The sequence below is a fragment of the Narcine bancroftii genome, chromosome 5 (genome assembly GCF_036971445.1).
Source record: "Narcine bancroftii isolate sNarBan1 chromosome 5, sNarBan1.hap1, whole genome shotgun sequence".
Lineage (NCBI taxonomy): Eukaryota > Metazoa > Chordata > Chondrichthyes > Torpediniformes > Narcinidae > Narcine > Narcine bancroftii.
Window position 1 is genome coordinate 12576657 of NC_091473.1, and position 16634 is coordinate 12593290.

At 40.6% G+C, this 16634-nt stretch overlaps 1 protein-coding gene across 6 annotated transcripts in view; it reads left to right on the forward strand.

Moving 5' to 3' along the window:
• LOC138763133 (DDB1- and CUL4-associated factor 1-like) overlaps window positions 1-16634 on the forward strand; it is a 144634-nt gene that overhangs the window by 104077 nt on the left and 23923 nt on the right. For all 6 annotated transcript variants that reach the window (XM_069936798.1, XM_069936795.1, XM_069936799.1 and 3 more), the window contains 6 exons: window positions 391-473; window positions 1360-1444; window positions 2955-3188; window positions 8686-8779; window positions 11941-12045; window positions 13946-14019. In XM_069936798.1, the coding sequence (XP_069792899.1) occupies window positions 391-473; window positions 1360-1444; window positions 2955-3188; window positions 8686-8779; window positions 11941-12045; window positions 13946-14019 (675 nt within the window). The remainder of the gene's footprint in view (window positions 1-390; window positions 474-1359; window positions 1445-2954; window positions 3189-8685; window positions 8780-11940; window positions 12046-13945; window positions 14020-16634) is intronic.

A 16634-nucleotide genomic window follows, 5' to 3' on the forward strand; every position in this document is an offset into this window, starting at 1 on the left:
TCATTCCCCAATTCTGCACCAAATTTGGAGATAATTTTAGGTGAAATGTTGACTATCCATTGCCTTCTATGGGTACTGCCTGACTTGCTAAGTTCCCCCAAATTCTGGACCAAATTCAACAATTTCAGGCAATGAGTGATGTTCCTGCTTCTACTGCCTCTGGATCCAGCTTTTTTTTAATGATTTTCTTTTCAGACTAGATGGGCTAAATGCCCTTCTATAGAAATGTAAAAAACGGACATGAACCATTAATTGCTTCTTTCCTTACAGATGCTACCTGGTCGGAGTTTATTTTCCAGTGATGACATTCACAGTATTTTGCCTCTTTTTTATGATCTTGTTACCTCATGCTACCATGGTAACTCTTTAATCCTTATGTGCATTTTTTAGGATGGGTCCTTACTGTTGACTTCAGCAAGTTGGGGCCAGCCCCTCTCGGCTCTCTGGGGAATGAAGTCTGTTTTTGATATGAAGTAAGTAATAATAGGCATTAGCAACAAAATGCAACTTAATTGCCCCGTATTGTCCAGTGTCCTTGCCCTGCATGAAAATCTTCTCGAGTAAGGATTTACAACTGTTAATAGGCAGAGTTTAGTATGAAGGCACAGGTGCAGAGCAAATGTTTTCATCGGTATTTAAAATTGTTCTCACTGGTTAAACGAGGATGATTACAGAGCATTATTATAGGACATTGACGTATAGTGAATAATCTGAGCCTTGATTTTTGAAATGTCGGTTGGATTATTTTTGGTGCAGTGCCAAACTATCTCCTGCTACTTAAATGTGGCTTGTTTTATACCCCGTACCCACAACAATCAACTTTGAGTTGCATCACTGGAAAGCCACGAGGAGTGAGCTTTTTGGTTCTATGTCTCTTCCCCATTGAAGTCCATTTTGAGACTTTGAGAAGCTGTCAATATTTTGACGTGGGTCAATATAAAAGATGTGTCCAGGGATAATGTATGTATGAACATCATGTCTTGGAACAGTGTGCACTTGAAGATTTCCAGTTTTAGAAAGGACAAATAAAAGTATCTACTGACTCTGTTTATAAGCTCTATTCTTGACTTTTGTTTCAAAGACGAGGGAAACCAACATTTACCGCACCTCGCTGATGGCCTGTATGTTGTTTAAATCAAGTCCCTTGCTTTGCTGATTGTGATTGTGTGGGTAAAAGTCAGCATGTGCAAGAGTGTTGCTGGACTGAAAAACTATTTTTGTGCTGTGGCAAGTTGAATAATCTTGGTGAGAGTTCCGTGCAGGGTCTGATCAACCCTGCAGTGGGGTCAGGTGGATGGGTGTTTTGGTTGGAGCTGTGCTGCTAAAAGTGATTTAATCCTGCTGTTCTCCACATTTCAGACACTCTTTCACGGATGATCACTATGTGGAGTTCAGTAAGCTCTCTCAGGACAGAGTCATTGGGACAAAGGAAGAGGTGGCTCATGTGAGTATATTGGCCAGGGCCAATTGTTACAGTAGCTATAACAATTAACAGAAAAATTAAATGGCATTCGAACCCTTAGGCTACTCCAAGAGTTGGGAGTGCGAGGAAAGATACACCGACAAACAGTCAAAGATCTCTCCAGAGCTGCTGAACAGGGAAGTCATTGGCTCTGGATGAAGAGAAAGGATTCCACCTGGGCTCCCAAATGAGTGAAGGGCACCTAGGGGGCAAGCCCAGGATGCTGGGATTCACTGCTGAACCCTCCGGAGGTGACATGGGTCTATCAGCGAAACACTGAGGAAGGAGGGCGCCCACTTGATAACCCAGATGATGCCCCCACTCACTTAGCTACCCCACAGATTCTAGGCAGCAAGTCTCAGGCGTGCAATAAATTATATTAACATCTAGTCTGACATAACATACCGTATTACAAAAGTGCCTGCTGTATTATCTAATCCAGGTCTTGAAAGCGAAATAAATCCAGCATGACACTCATCATTTGCTCTCTGTCCAGCTACCATCATAGCCCAAATCAAAATTTCCCCCTGTTACTGTATTTTATTTATCACTGAATAATTCTGTATTTCTGCCTTGGTCCTCTTGGTGATGAAACCCTCTTTTTGTGTTTTTAATCTCAACTACTGGAACCTTTTGGATGGTCATAGTACTCTCCAACTTCTCTACAATTTGGCTCATGCAAAGACCATTCCTTGTGTCCTGTTGCATCCTGTTCATTGATCTTGCTGCCCTGACTTAATTCTCATTGTCTCCAAATTTCTAAGTGATAAAAACTTAAATCTTCTTGAAATTTTTGTTCCCCTCTCTCTCTTACTCCAGGCTGATAATCCTGCATTGAAACTCTGTTCGTAGAACATAGAAAGTAACACCATAATGTTGTGCTGATCTATGGAAACCCACTCCATAACAATCTAATTTTTTCCCTTTCTCATCCATAACCCATATTTCTTGTTCATGTTCAATCATCCCCTCCACTACTCACCACCTGCAAACCCCTTTCACCCTCCCATTACTATCTGTGCCATCTGGGACTACATTCTGAATAGCAGACCCTTCCCTTTACCTAAAGACTCCAGTTGAAACTAAACTCTTTGACCAACCTTTGGTTGCCTCGTTGAAACAGCATCCTTTTAGTTTGTTGTCTGTTTCGAGCACTTGCATGTTCATAAAACTCTTCAAGACATTTTGTATTCAGGCACAAAATAATTGGCATTGTTTAAATGTGCACATTTCTTCAGGGCTCCATCTTGATTTGATTCCTAGTGCACATGGATCTACAAAACTAAATTCACGCCACATTAAATTTAACTTGAAACTCCAAGGCACCATTTGAAATCAATACTATTACAATTGGGTGGAGAGAGATTTAATCTGATGCAAAAAGTTGAAGAATGATTCATTCGAGTAACTGGATGTTTAATTTGCTGTTTTCTGGAAGCACACTACATACCTACAACCATTTGTCAAACTTGATTTTTTTTTCCATCGGTAGATCTATGATATCCAGACTGGTCAGAATATTCTCACTCTCTACAATCCAGACCTAGCCAACAACTACAAGAGGAACTGTGCAACCTTCAATCCCACCGATGACTTGGTGTTAAATGATGGAGTGCTGTGGGACGTGCGTTCCACACAGGCAATTCACAAGTTTGATAAATTCAACATGAACATTAGTGGAGTGTTCCATCCAAATGGGCTCGAAGTCATCATTAATACAGAGATTGTATCTTTCAGTAACATGGGGGAATGCACTATGAACTGTAGTCAGAAATATATTCCCTTCTGTGAGTGAGGATTTTAAACTAGAGTAAAATTTCCAACAGGTTTTGATTATAGACTTGCAACTCAGAATTTTTTGAATACACAAACGTGCAATGAAAGTGCTCACTTGTATTTTAGAGTTTGCTCAGTTGTCTTTTTTTGAATATTTTAATTTTGATTTTCACAGACTTGTTTAAATTCAAACATGCAATGCAATCTCTTCCAGCACCAGTATAACATCCAGAGTCTGATTTTTTTTAATCTCCCCCAATGATCTAATGAGCAAAATGTTGTGTCCATTTGGGTAGAGATTAGGAATAGTAATGGAAGTTGTCTATAGGTCACCAAATAATAACATTACAGTGGCACAGACAATTAACCAAGAAATATCAGAGGCATGTAAGGATGGAGCAGCAGTTAGCGTCGGGGACTTTAACATGCACATAGATCAGGTAAATCAGGTTGGTCGTGGCACCCTTGAGTACTTCATAGAACACATGTGTGATGGCTTTCTTCAAAAGCAAATTACTGAACCTACAAGGGAATATGCTATCTCGGATGTGGTCCTGTCCAATGAGACAGGTAAAATTAGCAATCCTCTTGGAAAGAGTCATCACGGTATGAGTGAATTTCTCATACAAATGGAGGATAGAATAGGTTGGTCTAAAACAAGTATGTTGTGACTAAACAAAGAGATGAGGGAGAGGTTGGCTATGGTAGACTGGGAACACAGGCTATATGGAGGGTTGGTATGAGGAACAATGGAAGACTTTCAAAGAGATTTTTTATGATATTCTACTTAAAAGCAAGGACACTAAGGGAGGGGACAGCTAGCCTCAGATAACTAAGGAAATCAAGGAGGGCATCAAACTAAAAGCTCGTGTGTATAAAGTCGCCAAGAGCAGTGGGAAACTAGAAGAAATGGAAAATTTTTAGAAACAACAAAGAGCCATGAAGTGTGCAATAAAGAAAGCAAAAGTTGACTATTAGAACATATTGGTACAAAAGATAAAACGGACAGTAAAAATTTTCGTAATTATATAAACCGCAAAAAGGTGGCTAAAGTGAAGGTTGGTTCCTTGGAGGATGAGAAGGGGGATTGATATTGGGTAATGTGGAAATAACTGAGGTTTTGAATAACTATTTTGTCGGAATCACGGAGGACATGTTGAACATCTCAAAGACCGATGTGATGGGAGGTGAGGGCCTAGATGTAATAGCTGTCACTAATGAGGTTGTACTTAGAAAACTTAAGGGTCCAAAGATAGATTAAATTCCCTGGTCCTTATGGAATGCATCCCAGGATACTGAGAGAAATGGAAGATGTTATAGTTGATTATCTGGTGATAATTTACCAAAATGCTCTGGAAAGGTCCCAGCAGATTGGAAGATGGGAAATGTTACGCCACTATTCAAAAAAGGATGTATCCAAAAGGCAGGGGACTATTAGGCCAGTTAATTTAACATCTGTAGTTGGGAAAATGCTTGAAGCTATCATTAAAGAAGAACTAGCAAGGCATCTGGAGCGAAATGGATCCATCAGGTAGGTGTAGCATGGATTCAGCAAAGGCATGTTCTGTTTGAAAGTTTTTCTGGCATTCTTTGAGGATATAATGAGCATGGTAGATGGAGGGGAGCAGGTGGACATATTTTACCTGGATTTCTAGAAAGCATTTGATTAAGATGCGACATAAAAGACTTAAGATGAGGATGCATGGAGTTGGGGGTGATATATTACCATGGATAGAGGATTGGTTAACCAATAGAGGGCAGAGAATTGGGGTGCAGAGGTGTTTTTCTGGTTGGAAATAGGAGAAGAGCAGGGTGCCGCAAGGGTTGCTGCTGGACCCACAACTGTTCATAAGATATATAAACAATCTGGAAGAGGGGACAAAGTGTAGTGTATCTAAATTTGCTGATGGCACTAAATTGAATGTAAAAGCAAATTGTGGAGAGGAATCTGAGAGTCTACAGCAGGGATGGCCAACCTTTTAATTTTTAATTTAGACATGCAGCACAGTAACAGACCATTTTGGCCCACAAGTACGTACCAGAGGTATAGGTTAATTGGCCAGCACGGACTCGTCCACTGAAATGGCCTGTTACTGTGCTGTATGTCTAAAGTAAAAATTAAAAGGTGGTCACCACTAGTCTACAGAGATATAGATCAGTTAAGTGAGTGGGCAAGGGTCAGGCAGATGGAGTACAATGTTGATAAATGTGAGGTTGTCCACTTGGAAAGGAAAAATGGAAGATCAGAATTTTATGTAAATGGAAACAATTGCAACTGCCATGCAGAACGTCTTGGGAGCCCTTGTGCATGAATTACAAAAGGTTGGTTTGCAGGTGCAGCAAGCTATCAAGAAGACAAATGGAATGTTGGTCTTTGTTAAAGGATTTACTTTAAGAGCAGGGAGGTTCTACTGCAACTGTATAGGGTACTGGTAAGGCCATACCTGGAGTATTGTGTGCAGTTCTGGACTCCTTAATTGTGAAGGGATATACTGATCTTGGATTTGGTGCAGAGGAGGTTAACCAGATTGATTAAAGGGATGAAGAGGTTAGCCTCTGAGGAGAGATTGAGTTATCTGGGGCTCTAATCACTGAAATTTGAAGAATAAGAGGGGATCTTATAGAGACATATACAATTATGAAAGGCATAGATAAAGATAGAGGTAGGTAAGTTGTTTAGATTAGTAGGGGAGACCAGAACTTGGGGACGTAGCCTCAAGATTCAGAGGAGTAGATTTAGGACAGAGATGAGGAGGAACTGCTTTTACCAGAGGGTGGTGAATCTGTGGAATTCACTACCCATTGAGGCAGTGGAGGTTACCTCAGTAAATATATTTAAGACAAGGTAATAGATTTTTACATAGTCATGGAATTGATGGATAGGGGGAAAAGGCAGGTAGGTGGAGATGAGCATAATCATCAGATCAGCCATGATCATTTTGAATGGCAGAGCAGGTTAGATAGGCTGGATGGCCTACTCCTGCTTCTATTTCTTGTGTTATGATTCTTCCATGGGAAACAACCTTTACTCGTTTATTCTGTCCACAGCTTTTATTATTCAATGAGATTTTCCTAGATTCCAACAAGTAAAGGCCAAGAGCTGTCAAACATTCTTCATATGATGACCCTTTTATTCCTGGAATCATCATTGAGAACCTCCTCTGAACCCTCTCCAAATCAGCACATCTTGCTTAAATGAGGAGCCTAAAACTGCTCACAATACTCACCAGAGCCTTGTAAAGCCTCAACATCATATCCCTTCTCTTGTATTCTTTTCCTCTTGAAATGAATGCCACCGTTGCATTTGCCTTCTTCATCACCAATATGCAAGTTTACCTTTCAGCTATCTTGCAAGAGGACTCCCAGGTCCCTTTGCGTCCAAGAATTTTCAATTTTGTCCCCATTAGAAAATAATCTGCCTGTATTTTTTTCTACCTAAGTGCAAGATAGTACAGTTTCTGACATTGTATTTCATTAAGCAACAAGCTAAATGTACATTGGATATACATCATTGAGACTGTGCTGTTTTTTTCTGGCATGTGTATGGGTCTAAGCTTGAGGGAAAATGATTCTCAGCTAACCAGCAAGGCACTGTGAACTAAGGGTTCTTTCAATCCACAGCTACCTTTGGATGGTGAGATCCTGCACCCCCAGGCCATCCCAAGCTGCCTGGTTGTCAAAACAATGGTGCCCAGCATTCTGTAATTTTGGTCTGGACTTAGTTAGAACAAGCTTGTGAGGGCCCTGTTGAGAAAGGCTCCCACCATTCCAGCAATTTGGTTCTATCTGGTAGTTGGGAGTGGGGTGAGGGTAATAGTGATTGAAGGTTACTGTGTAAGTACCTTGTGTTGCAGTAGATCTTTTGCTGGTTTGACAGGTGGCTAATTGGAAGGCAGAACCATCTTCCACTGCGGAAGAAAAATGGCTGTCAGCTCTCATAGCAATAACTGGCAAGCGTATGTGGAATGCAAACACTTGTGAGTCGGAACTCCCAGTAGCCAAGAATATCAACCTCCCCCAACCATTCCCACTCTTGTCTGGTCTTCTGCCTCATCCATTGCTAGGATGAGGCCAAACATAAACATAAGGAACAGTACATCATATTCCTCCTGGATGAGCATGCATGTTGATTTTTCTCATTTTACATAACCTTCACCTGCATCTGGTTCCACTGTTTCATCTCTTTACCTATTTTTCTTACTTTTTCTCCCCCACCCCCCAATGGTGTTTATTTCTATATATCTCTCCAAGTCTTCCATTTTCTGTCCAATATCCTGTCGTGTCTTGGCCCCCTTCCATCTTATTTTCCCCTTGATATCCTTTTAACTTTAATCTCAATAGAGAACCAATCTGAAATGGTGGGGGTCTTTGAGGATAGAGGCTGCTTTTTTAAGACAGTGCCTCATGTAGATGTCCTTGATGGAGTGAAGTCTGGTGCCTGTGGTGTCATAAACTGAATTAACAGCCCTCAAGTTTATTGTTGACCTCAGTGTTGGTGCCTCCATACCAGGCAGTGATGCAACCAGCCAGAATGCTCTCCATGGCACACCTGTCAAAATTTACAAGAGTCTTCGGTGGCATACCGAATCTCCTCAAACACCTCACAAAGTATAGCCTCTGGCAAGCCTCCTTTGTGATTGCATCAACATGGAGGCTCCAGGACAGATCCTCGGAGATGCTGACACCCAAGAATTTGAAGTTCTTTACCCTCTCCTCTACTGAGCCTTCGATGAGGACGGTCGTGTTCCCCTGACTTCCTCCTGAAATCCACAATCATCTCTTTGGTTTTGCTGACTTTGAGCGCAAAGTTGTTGTCATTACACCACTCAACGAGCTGATCTATCTCCCTCCTGTACACTTCCTCATTGCCGTTTGTGATTCTGCCGACGACTGGTGTCATAGGCAAACTTGTAGATGGTATTGGAATTGTGCCAGGCCATACAATTGTTGGTGTATAACAAGAAGAGCAGTGGGCTAAGCACACATCCTTGGGGTGTGCCTGTATTGATGATCAGTGTGGAGGAGATGTTGTTTCCAATTCATACTGACTGGTCTTCCAATGAGAAAGTCAAGGATCCAGTTGCAGAGGGGGTTAGAGAGGCCTAGAGTTTGTAGCTTCTTGACCAGCACTGAGGGAATAATGGTATTGAGGGCCGAGCTGTAATCTGAAGAGCAGCTGTATGTATGAATTGCTGTTTTCGAGATGATACAGTAGTGAGTGGAGAGCCAGTGATATTACATCTGCTGTAGAGTTATTGTGACGAGGGCCGAATTGTAGTGGGTCCAGATCTTTACTTCCGGTCCATTCCATCTTAATTACTGTTGTATTATCATTAACTTTTCCTCGATTATCAGTAACTAGCAAAGTATCAAAATGTAATTCATGGTTGAGGCCTTACCGTATTTGTTGATGACAGAGTTAAATTCCTTAATGAGTTATCTTTCAGTGGGACCTCCGGACGTTCCATCTCCTTCATATGGTGCCTGCATTAGATCAATGTCGCATTGTCTTCAACAACACAGGCACAGTCATCTATGGAGGTAGGCACTTTTGTCCTGGGGCAAATGTTTGCTTTGAAGCATTATTCAAGTTAGGGGGATTATTTGTAAAATTAATCAGCTTTATTTTGGAAGGGAAGAAATTAAACTATAGTGCCATGTCAGTGGTGTGATTTTTTTCCTGTGCGTGGCTTTGGAATGAAGAATTTAGAATATGTAGTTCTGTGTAGTTTTTGGACAAAGTTGATACATTTTGTGTTTTTAAAAAAGTAAACAATCCTTCACATTATATTTCCCTCTGATTTGTCCATCCTCTTGCTGGCTGAAGGCTTTAGCTCTGAAGCATCAGAGAACTAGTGAGTGAATGATTTAGTAAACCAGTTATATTGCACTCCCTCTATTCCTTTCCTCTGTCACTGGCCCCAGTCCCCTTTTTCACCCCCCTTCCGCCATCCTTCCTCTCTATTCCAATTAGCTTGTGATTGCGATGCCAGTATTTTATTCAAATTCCCACAGTCGATAGATGCTCAAGAACAAAATGACCAGTTATATTTCAATTGCACTGCTGGTGTATCAAACAATACCACAAGTCACAATTTTCTTTGAATTTATGAGATCAATTGCTCTCCAAATCCTTAATCAAGTGAACTTTGTGTCCAGATGGATCAGCTTTATTGCAGGTCTTCTGGTTGTTTGTTCTGGTTCTCAGTTATCAATGCAATACCTATGATTCCTCTTCTCACCATAAGCAGGCTGAACCCGCCGAATATTTAGACACATTTATGAGCCAGTGGTGCAGCTTGAATCTCTGAGAAGGTTGAGAATTCAATTCTTACTCAATACTTGAGCTTCTGATGAGTTTATTGGTGGTTTATTGCCAAGGCAAATAGCGCCTTTGGAAGACTACACAAAAGAGTCTGGAAAAACAACCAACTGAAAAACCTCACAAAGATAAGCGTATACAGAGCCGTTGTCATACCCACACTCCTGTTCGGCTCCGAATCATGGGTCCTCTACCGGCACCACCTACGGCTCCTAGAACGCTTCCACCAGCGTTGTCTCCGCTCCATCCTCAACATCCATTGGAGCGCTCACACCCCTAACGTCGAGGTACTCGAGATGGCAGAGGTCGACAGCATCGAGTCCACGCTGCTGAAGATCCAGCTGCGCTGGATGGGTCACGTCTCCAGAATGGAGGACCATCGCCTTCCCAAGATCGTATTATATGGCGAGCTCTCCACTGGCCACCGTGACAGAGGTGCACCAAAGAAAAGGTACAAGGACTGCCTAAAGAAATCTCTTGGTGCCTGCCACATTGACCACCGCCAGTGGGCTGATAACGCCTCAAACCGTGCATCTTGGCGCCTCACAGTTTGGCGGGCAGCAGCCTCCTTTGAAGAAGACCGCAGAGCCCACCTCACTGACAAAAGGCAAAGGAGGAAAAACCCAACACCCAACCCCAACCAACCAATTTTCCCTTGCAACCGCTGCAATCGTGTCTGCCTGTCCCGCATCGGACTGGTCAGCCACAAACGAGCCTGCAGCTGACGTGGACTTTTTTACCCCCTCCATAAATCTTCGTCCGCGAAGCCAAGCCAAAGAAAAAAAAAAAAAAAAAAAATGCTCCGGCACAATTCTGGTGAAATGCTAGATGCTTTGTATGTACTACCATTCAGATGAATTTTCAAACTAATTTTTAGTAGCTGGGTCAAATTTAGAACTGAAGGGTGGCTACTTTTGGCTGCAATGGTAGTTTGCAGTCTAATTTAGATGAATTTGGTTGTGGCTTCATTTGTTTGATGTGCAGATTGTGCCAAGAATTACTGAAGTACAGAAATAATGGAGAGCACTGCTCAGGAAAAGATTCATTGAGCCAACTGCCTTCAATTGAAGGTTTATCGGCCATGTTCATTGAGATAGAATTGCAAGTTTTATTGCTCTATGATAGCATTTTGAAAATATTCTGGATGGGTCACGTCTCCAGAATGGAGGACCATTGCCTTCCCAAGATCGTGTTATATGGCGAGCTCTCCACTGGCCACCGTGACAAAGGTGCACCAAAGAAAAGGTACAAGGACTGCCTAAAGAAATCTCTTGGTGCCTGCCACATTGACCACCGCCAGTGGGCTGATATCGCCTCAAACCATGCATCTTGGTGCCTCACAGTTTGAAGAAGACCGCAGAGTCCACCTCACTGACAAAAGGCAAAGGAGGAAAAACCCAACACCCAACCCCAACCAACCAATTTTCCCCTGCAGCCGCTGCAACCATGTCTGCCTGTCCCGCATCGGACTTGTCAGCCACAAACGAGCCTGCAGCTGATGTGGACTTTTACCCCCTCCATAAATCTTCGTCCGCGAAGCCAAGCCAAAGAAAAGAAAGAAGATCAAACATGAACTTCTCAGATTTAATTCATCACCCCTAGTCCATTGCACAACCAGAACAAAGGCAGTGACTCAGTTTAGAATATGGTGCCCCCTTTAAGGTGTTTGTACACTTCTGTGTCTACGTGGGTTTCGTCTGGGTGCTCTGGTTTCCTCCCATCCTCCAAAAATGTACAGAGTTTGAAGTTCAGTTGGAGTATTTGGGTGGCATGGGCTCATGGACTGGAAGGGCCTATTACCTTGCTGTGCATCTAAATTTTGTGGGTTTTTTTAAATTTAAAGCTTGGATTAAAAGATCATAGTTATTCCTGTTGTAGTTGATAGGGGTGCATCTTTTTAATGGAATTATTTTGTGTATGAATGAAGGCAAGATATTTGGTAAAGTGCTGGGTTTTGAGCAAGCTGGCAAGCCCTTCAAATAAGTACAGATGATATTTTCTAAAATGGTTTAGGGTCTAAGTAAATATTCAATTGTAACAGAAAATACTTAATGAAGCAAATTGCAATGTTTTGGGGAAACAGGAGGGGAGTATGACTAATTGGGCACCTCATTTAAAGCTGATTGCGTAAAGATAGGTTCATGGCCTTGTGCGAAACGGAGAACATCTTCACTAGGTGAAGGACTTCAAAATTATTGATTTGAGTAGGTTTAGCAATATAGATTATTTGAGTTTGTAGCACTTTATCAGTCAATTGCATGTGTGCTATTTTGAGTTTTTGTGTACAAACTATTTGTTTGCATCTATTTGTACATTGAAGTTGACAAGTGGTGTGAAGCTCTGTGAATGCAAACTCACCACTTTTCATTTTTTTGTCCAGCTATGTTGCAGGCAGATGATGAAGATGATCTGTTAGAAGTGAGGATGAAAAGTCCCTTTGGATCCTCTTTCAGGACGTTTGATGCCACTGATTACAAGCCAATTGGTGAGAGCATTACTTTGCACCTTCAGCTTGTTGGCTGCTTTATTTTCAGTTGCTGATTACCTGCACATGCTGGATGTGTTTGTTTAGGTTGCTTGCTGCCTTCGGTGACCATTTAGTCTTGCGAATAACTGTGTGTGTGGTAATCTTGAAATTCACTTTTGGTATTTCATGTCCGTAGCCCTCATAGCCCCATTGCAACTTGATGCTTGATTTCCTATTGATGTATACCTCCAAGATGGCAGAGCAGCATTAGCAAGGTGGGCCGAGGTGATATATTGCACCTGAGGTCATTGATAATGTCTCATCATCATGTGTTAATTCCTTGCCTGCAGAATTGACTAACTGTAGACACCCTACAGGATTTGCATGTGAAAAAAGAGGGTTAAAAGGCAGAATGTTTGAAAAATGAGGCGCCTCTGCCCAGTGGCACTTGTAAAAAAAGCTTTTACTTGGAAGGTGACTTGGTCAGAATAGATCTGACTGAGAAGGAGGAAGCAAGAGAATGGAAGTGGGAGAGAGAGCGCTCGTGTCATTGGGCTTTGATGATGGAATGAATTGTATCCAGTGAAAAAAATCAAAGGGCTATATAGAGAGATAGTGGTTCTGGGGAAGGAAATGCAAAGCAATTAGCTCAACTAAATGTTGAATGGCAGCTTCAAACTTACATTATGTTTACACAAAAAGTGTTGGAGAAATTCAGCAAATCATGTGGAGTTCTTTAAGATAAAGACATATAACCAATATTTCAGGCCTGAGCCCTTCAATGTTGTATGAGCAAAGAACAGGCAGGTGTCTGAATAAAATGGTGGGGGTAAGTTGCTCAGAAAGTTGAATGATGTAAGGGTGGATGTCTCCCAAACCAGATGGATTGCTCCTCGGGTCCTGAGTGAGGTAGTGGTAGAGATTGTGGCAATGATCTTTCAGGAATCGGTAGGTTCTGGCATAGACCCAGAGGACTGGAAAAATATCTTCCTACTATTCAAGAAGGGAGGGAAACAGAAGAAAGAAAATTAAAGGCTGGTTAGCCTGATTTCAGTGGTTGGGAAGATGTTAGAGTCGATTATCAAGGATGGGGTTAAGGTGGGAGAGTCTTGAACAAGAGGGCACAACTTCAATATTGAAAGCACCTGAACAGAAATGCATAGGAACTTCTTCAGAAAATGGTAAATCTATGGAATTTGTTGCCACAGGCAGTTGTGACACCATTGGGTGTATTTAAGATGGAGATTTGTAGGTTCTTGATTACCCATGTATCAAAAGTTTGGGGAGAAGGTTGGGCAGTGGGTCTGAGTGGGAAAATAGATCAGCTAATGATTTAATGGCGGGGCAGACTCGAATGGCTGAATAGCCTATTTCTATTCCTGTTTCTTATGGTTTTTCAGAACCAGAGGGTGCATTCCATCTGGTCTGGGAGACTTGTGAACCCTAAGGCAGGTCTTCAGAGTCTAGGACATGCTGAGTCAGCTACTGTGCTCCAGGTAGATAGTCAATGAATCAGTGTTGAGCGCAAAGAAAAATTGAGAGTCTTTGTCTGCAATTATAAGTCTTACATAGTCCACAATATTTCTTCCAAATGAGGGATTGAAATTTATGAAAACATTTTACTTAGTCCAGATTCTCATGGAAGGTAATGGTGCTGTTGCACTAAGCCATGTGCTCCATTGGTAAAATTCTGGCACTTTGTTGGTATTGAATATGTTTATCTTTGATCTAAAGTTTATTGCTTGTTTATTTAAGAGCCAATGGCTTTGCCTAATTAATTGGAGGGTAATTTTTATTTTCCTTTTCATTTATCAAGGTGTGGGTGGGAATCAGAACACATCTCCATTTTGGGCACCCAGATGGGCTTTCATTTGTAGGAAAGTAATATTTGACATTTGTCTTTTATTCCTTTTTAAAGCAACACTTGATGTGAAAAGAAATATTTTCGATCTGTGTACAGACACAAAAGACTGCTACCTGGCTGTGATTGAGGTATGGCAGGTTCCTGTGTATATTGGTGAATTGGTTAAACTCATCTTTGGCAGGGGAGATCATCATTTTAAGATGAATTAACCACCAACACCCCTCCCCCGGCTTAAAGAGCATCATTTGTCCTCTGTATCTCATCAAAGAGATGCCATGTTGTGTTCAAAGAAAAATATTCTATTCATGGGAGTACATACATTTAATAGCAACTGACAAATAAGATCCCTGAATGGCTCTCCATCTCTCCCCATTATTTCTCAAGGTTATATCGACTTTCATCATGCTGGTTATTTTTCACAAACAAGAATGAAATGTGGAACTATACAGTGTCCTAAGTGATTTGGGAACATAGGATTGACACTCTGAGTAATTAGGTTGGAGGATATTTTTGGGGAAGGGGGTAATATTTCAGAAAGCTCCAGTTCTACTTGCCCCCAGTGGTTTGTTAGTCTGGAGAACATTCTTCGTTTAACACCCAGTCAGGAGGAATAACCATAATGCTTGGTATTGTTTGTACAAGCAGCAAAGCAAGCTTTGTTAGAATCATCAAATTACCAACATGCCTTCTGAACCTAAATTGGTTTACATGCATCATCCTCTGTTGAAGTGAACATGTTTACAGAGTTTTAAACTTTTTTTTTTATTTTTCACACTATGAACCATATTAACCAAAATACACACAAACATTTCCCTATTGAAGTGTCATTTTCTCACCTTTTTCCCCTCCTCCCTTCCCTCCCTCCTTCCCACCCCCGTCCCTACGCACTAAACGTTCAACATATACAATACAATAAACCCATTAAACAATGTCATCACACAATGAAAATAAACGAGAAAATTGTGTCATCTACTTTTACACACTGGGTTAGTTCATTTCGTCTTCTCATTCTATCATTTTAGGGGGTGGAGGTTTGCAGTAGGCCCTCTCTGTTGTGTTCCATGTACGGTTCCCAAATTTGTTCGAATATTGTGACTATTTTTTTTAAATTATATGTTATTTTTTCCAATGGAATACATGTATTCATTTCTATGTACCATTGCTGTACTCAGGCTCTCTTCTGATTTCCAGTTTGCCATTATACATTTTTTTACTACAGCTAAGGCTATCATAATAAAATCTTTTTTGTGCTTCATCCAATTTGAGGCCTAGTTCTTTACTTCTTATATTACTTCGAAGAAAGATCTCTGGATTTTTTGGTATGTTGCTTTTTGTGATTTTATTTAATACCTGATTTAAATCTTTCTAAAACTTTTCCACTTTCTCACATGCCCAAACTGCATGTTCTGTGGTTCCCGCTTCCTTCTTACACCAAAAACATCTATCTGATACTGTTGGGTCCCATTTATTTAACTTTTGGGGTGTGATACATAGCCTGTGTAACCAATTATATTGTATCATGCGTAACCTCGTGTTTATTGAATTTCTCATAGTTCCGGAGCGTAGCTTTTCCCATTTTTCATTCTTTATCTTTATGTTTAGATCTTGTTCCCACTTTTGTTTGGGTTTTACAGCTTATTTCATCGTACTCTTTCTCTTGCACCTTGATATACATGTTTGTTATAAATCTTTTAATTATCATTGTGTCTGTAATCACATATTCAAAGCTGCTTCCTTCTGGTAACCTCAGCCTGCTTCCCAATTTGTCCTTTAAGTAGGTTTTCAGTTGGTGGTATGCAAACATTGTACCGTGAGTTATACCATATTTGTACTTCATTTGTTCAAAAGATAATAAATTATTTCCCAAAAAACAATTTTCTTTTTTTTATCCCTTTTCTCTCCCATTCTCTAAAGGAAAGGTTATCTATTGTGAAAGGAATTAGTTGATTTTACGTCAATAATAATTTTGGGAGTTGGTAATTTGTTTTTTTCCTTTCTACGTGAATCATCTTCCAAATGTTGAGCAGATGGTGCAGAACTGGTGACATTTTTTGTTGCACCAGTTTTTCATCCCACTTATAAAGTATATGTTCAGGTACCTTCTCCCCTATTTTATCTATCTCTAACCTGGTCCAATCTAGTTTTTCCCTTGTTTGATAAAAATCTAATAGATATCTTAATTGTACTGCTCTATAATAATTCTTAAAGGTTGGTAGCTGTAAGCCCCCTTGTTTGTACCATTCTGTTAATTTATCTAGCGCTATCCTCGTTTCCCCCCTCTCCATAAGTATTTCCTTATTATTTTCTTTAGGTCATTGAAGAATTTCTCTGTTAAGGGAATTGGTAACGATTGAAATAGATATTGTATCCTTGGGAAGATATTCATTTTAATGCAATTTACCTTTCCTATCAGTGTTAGTGGTAAATCTTCCCAATGTTCTAAGTCATCTTGTAATTTCTTCATTAATGGCTGATAATTTAATTTGTATAGATGGCCTAGATTATTATCTAGTCTAATACCTAGGAATTGGATTGCTTGTGTTTGCCATTTAAATGGTGATTCTTTCTTAAACTTTGTGAAATCCTCATTATTTATTGGCATCGCTTCACTTTTATTTGCGTTGATCTTGTACCCCGATATTTCTCCATATTCCTTCAATTTCTTATGTAATTCTTTTATTGATAATTCTGGTTCTATTAAGTATACTATGATGTCATCTGCAAATAGACTGATTTTATATTC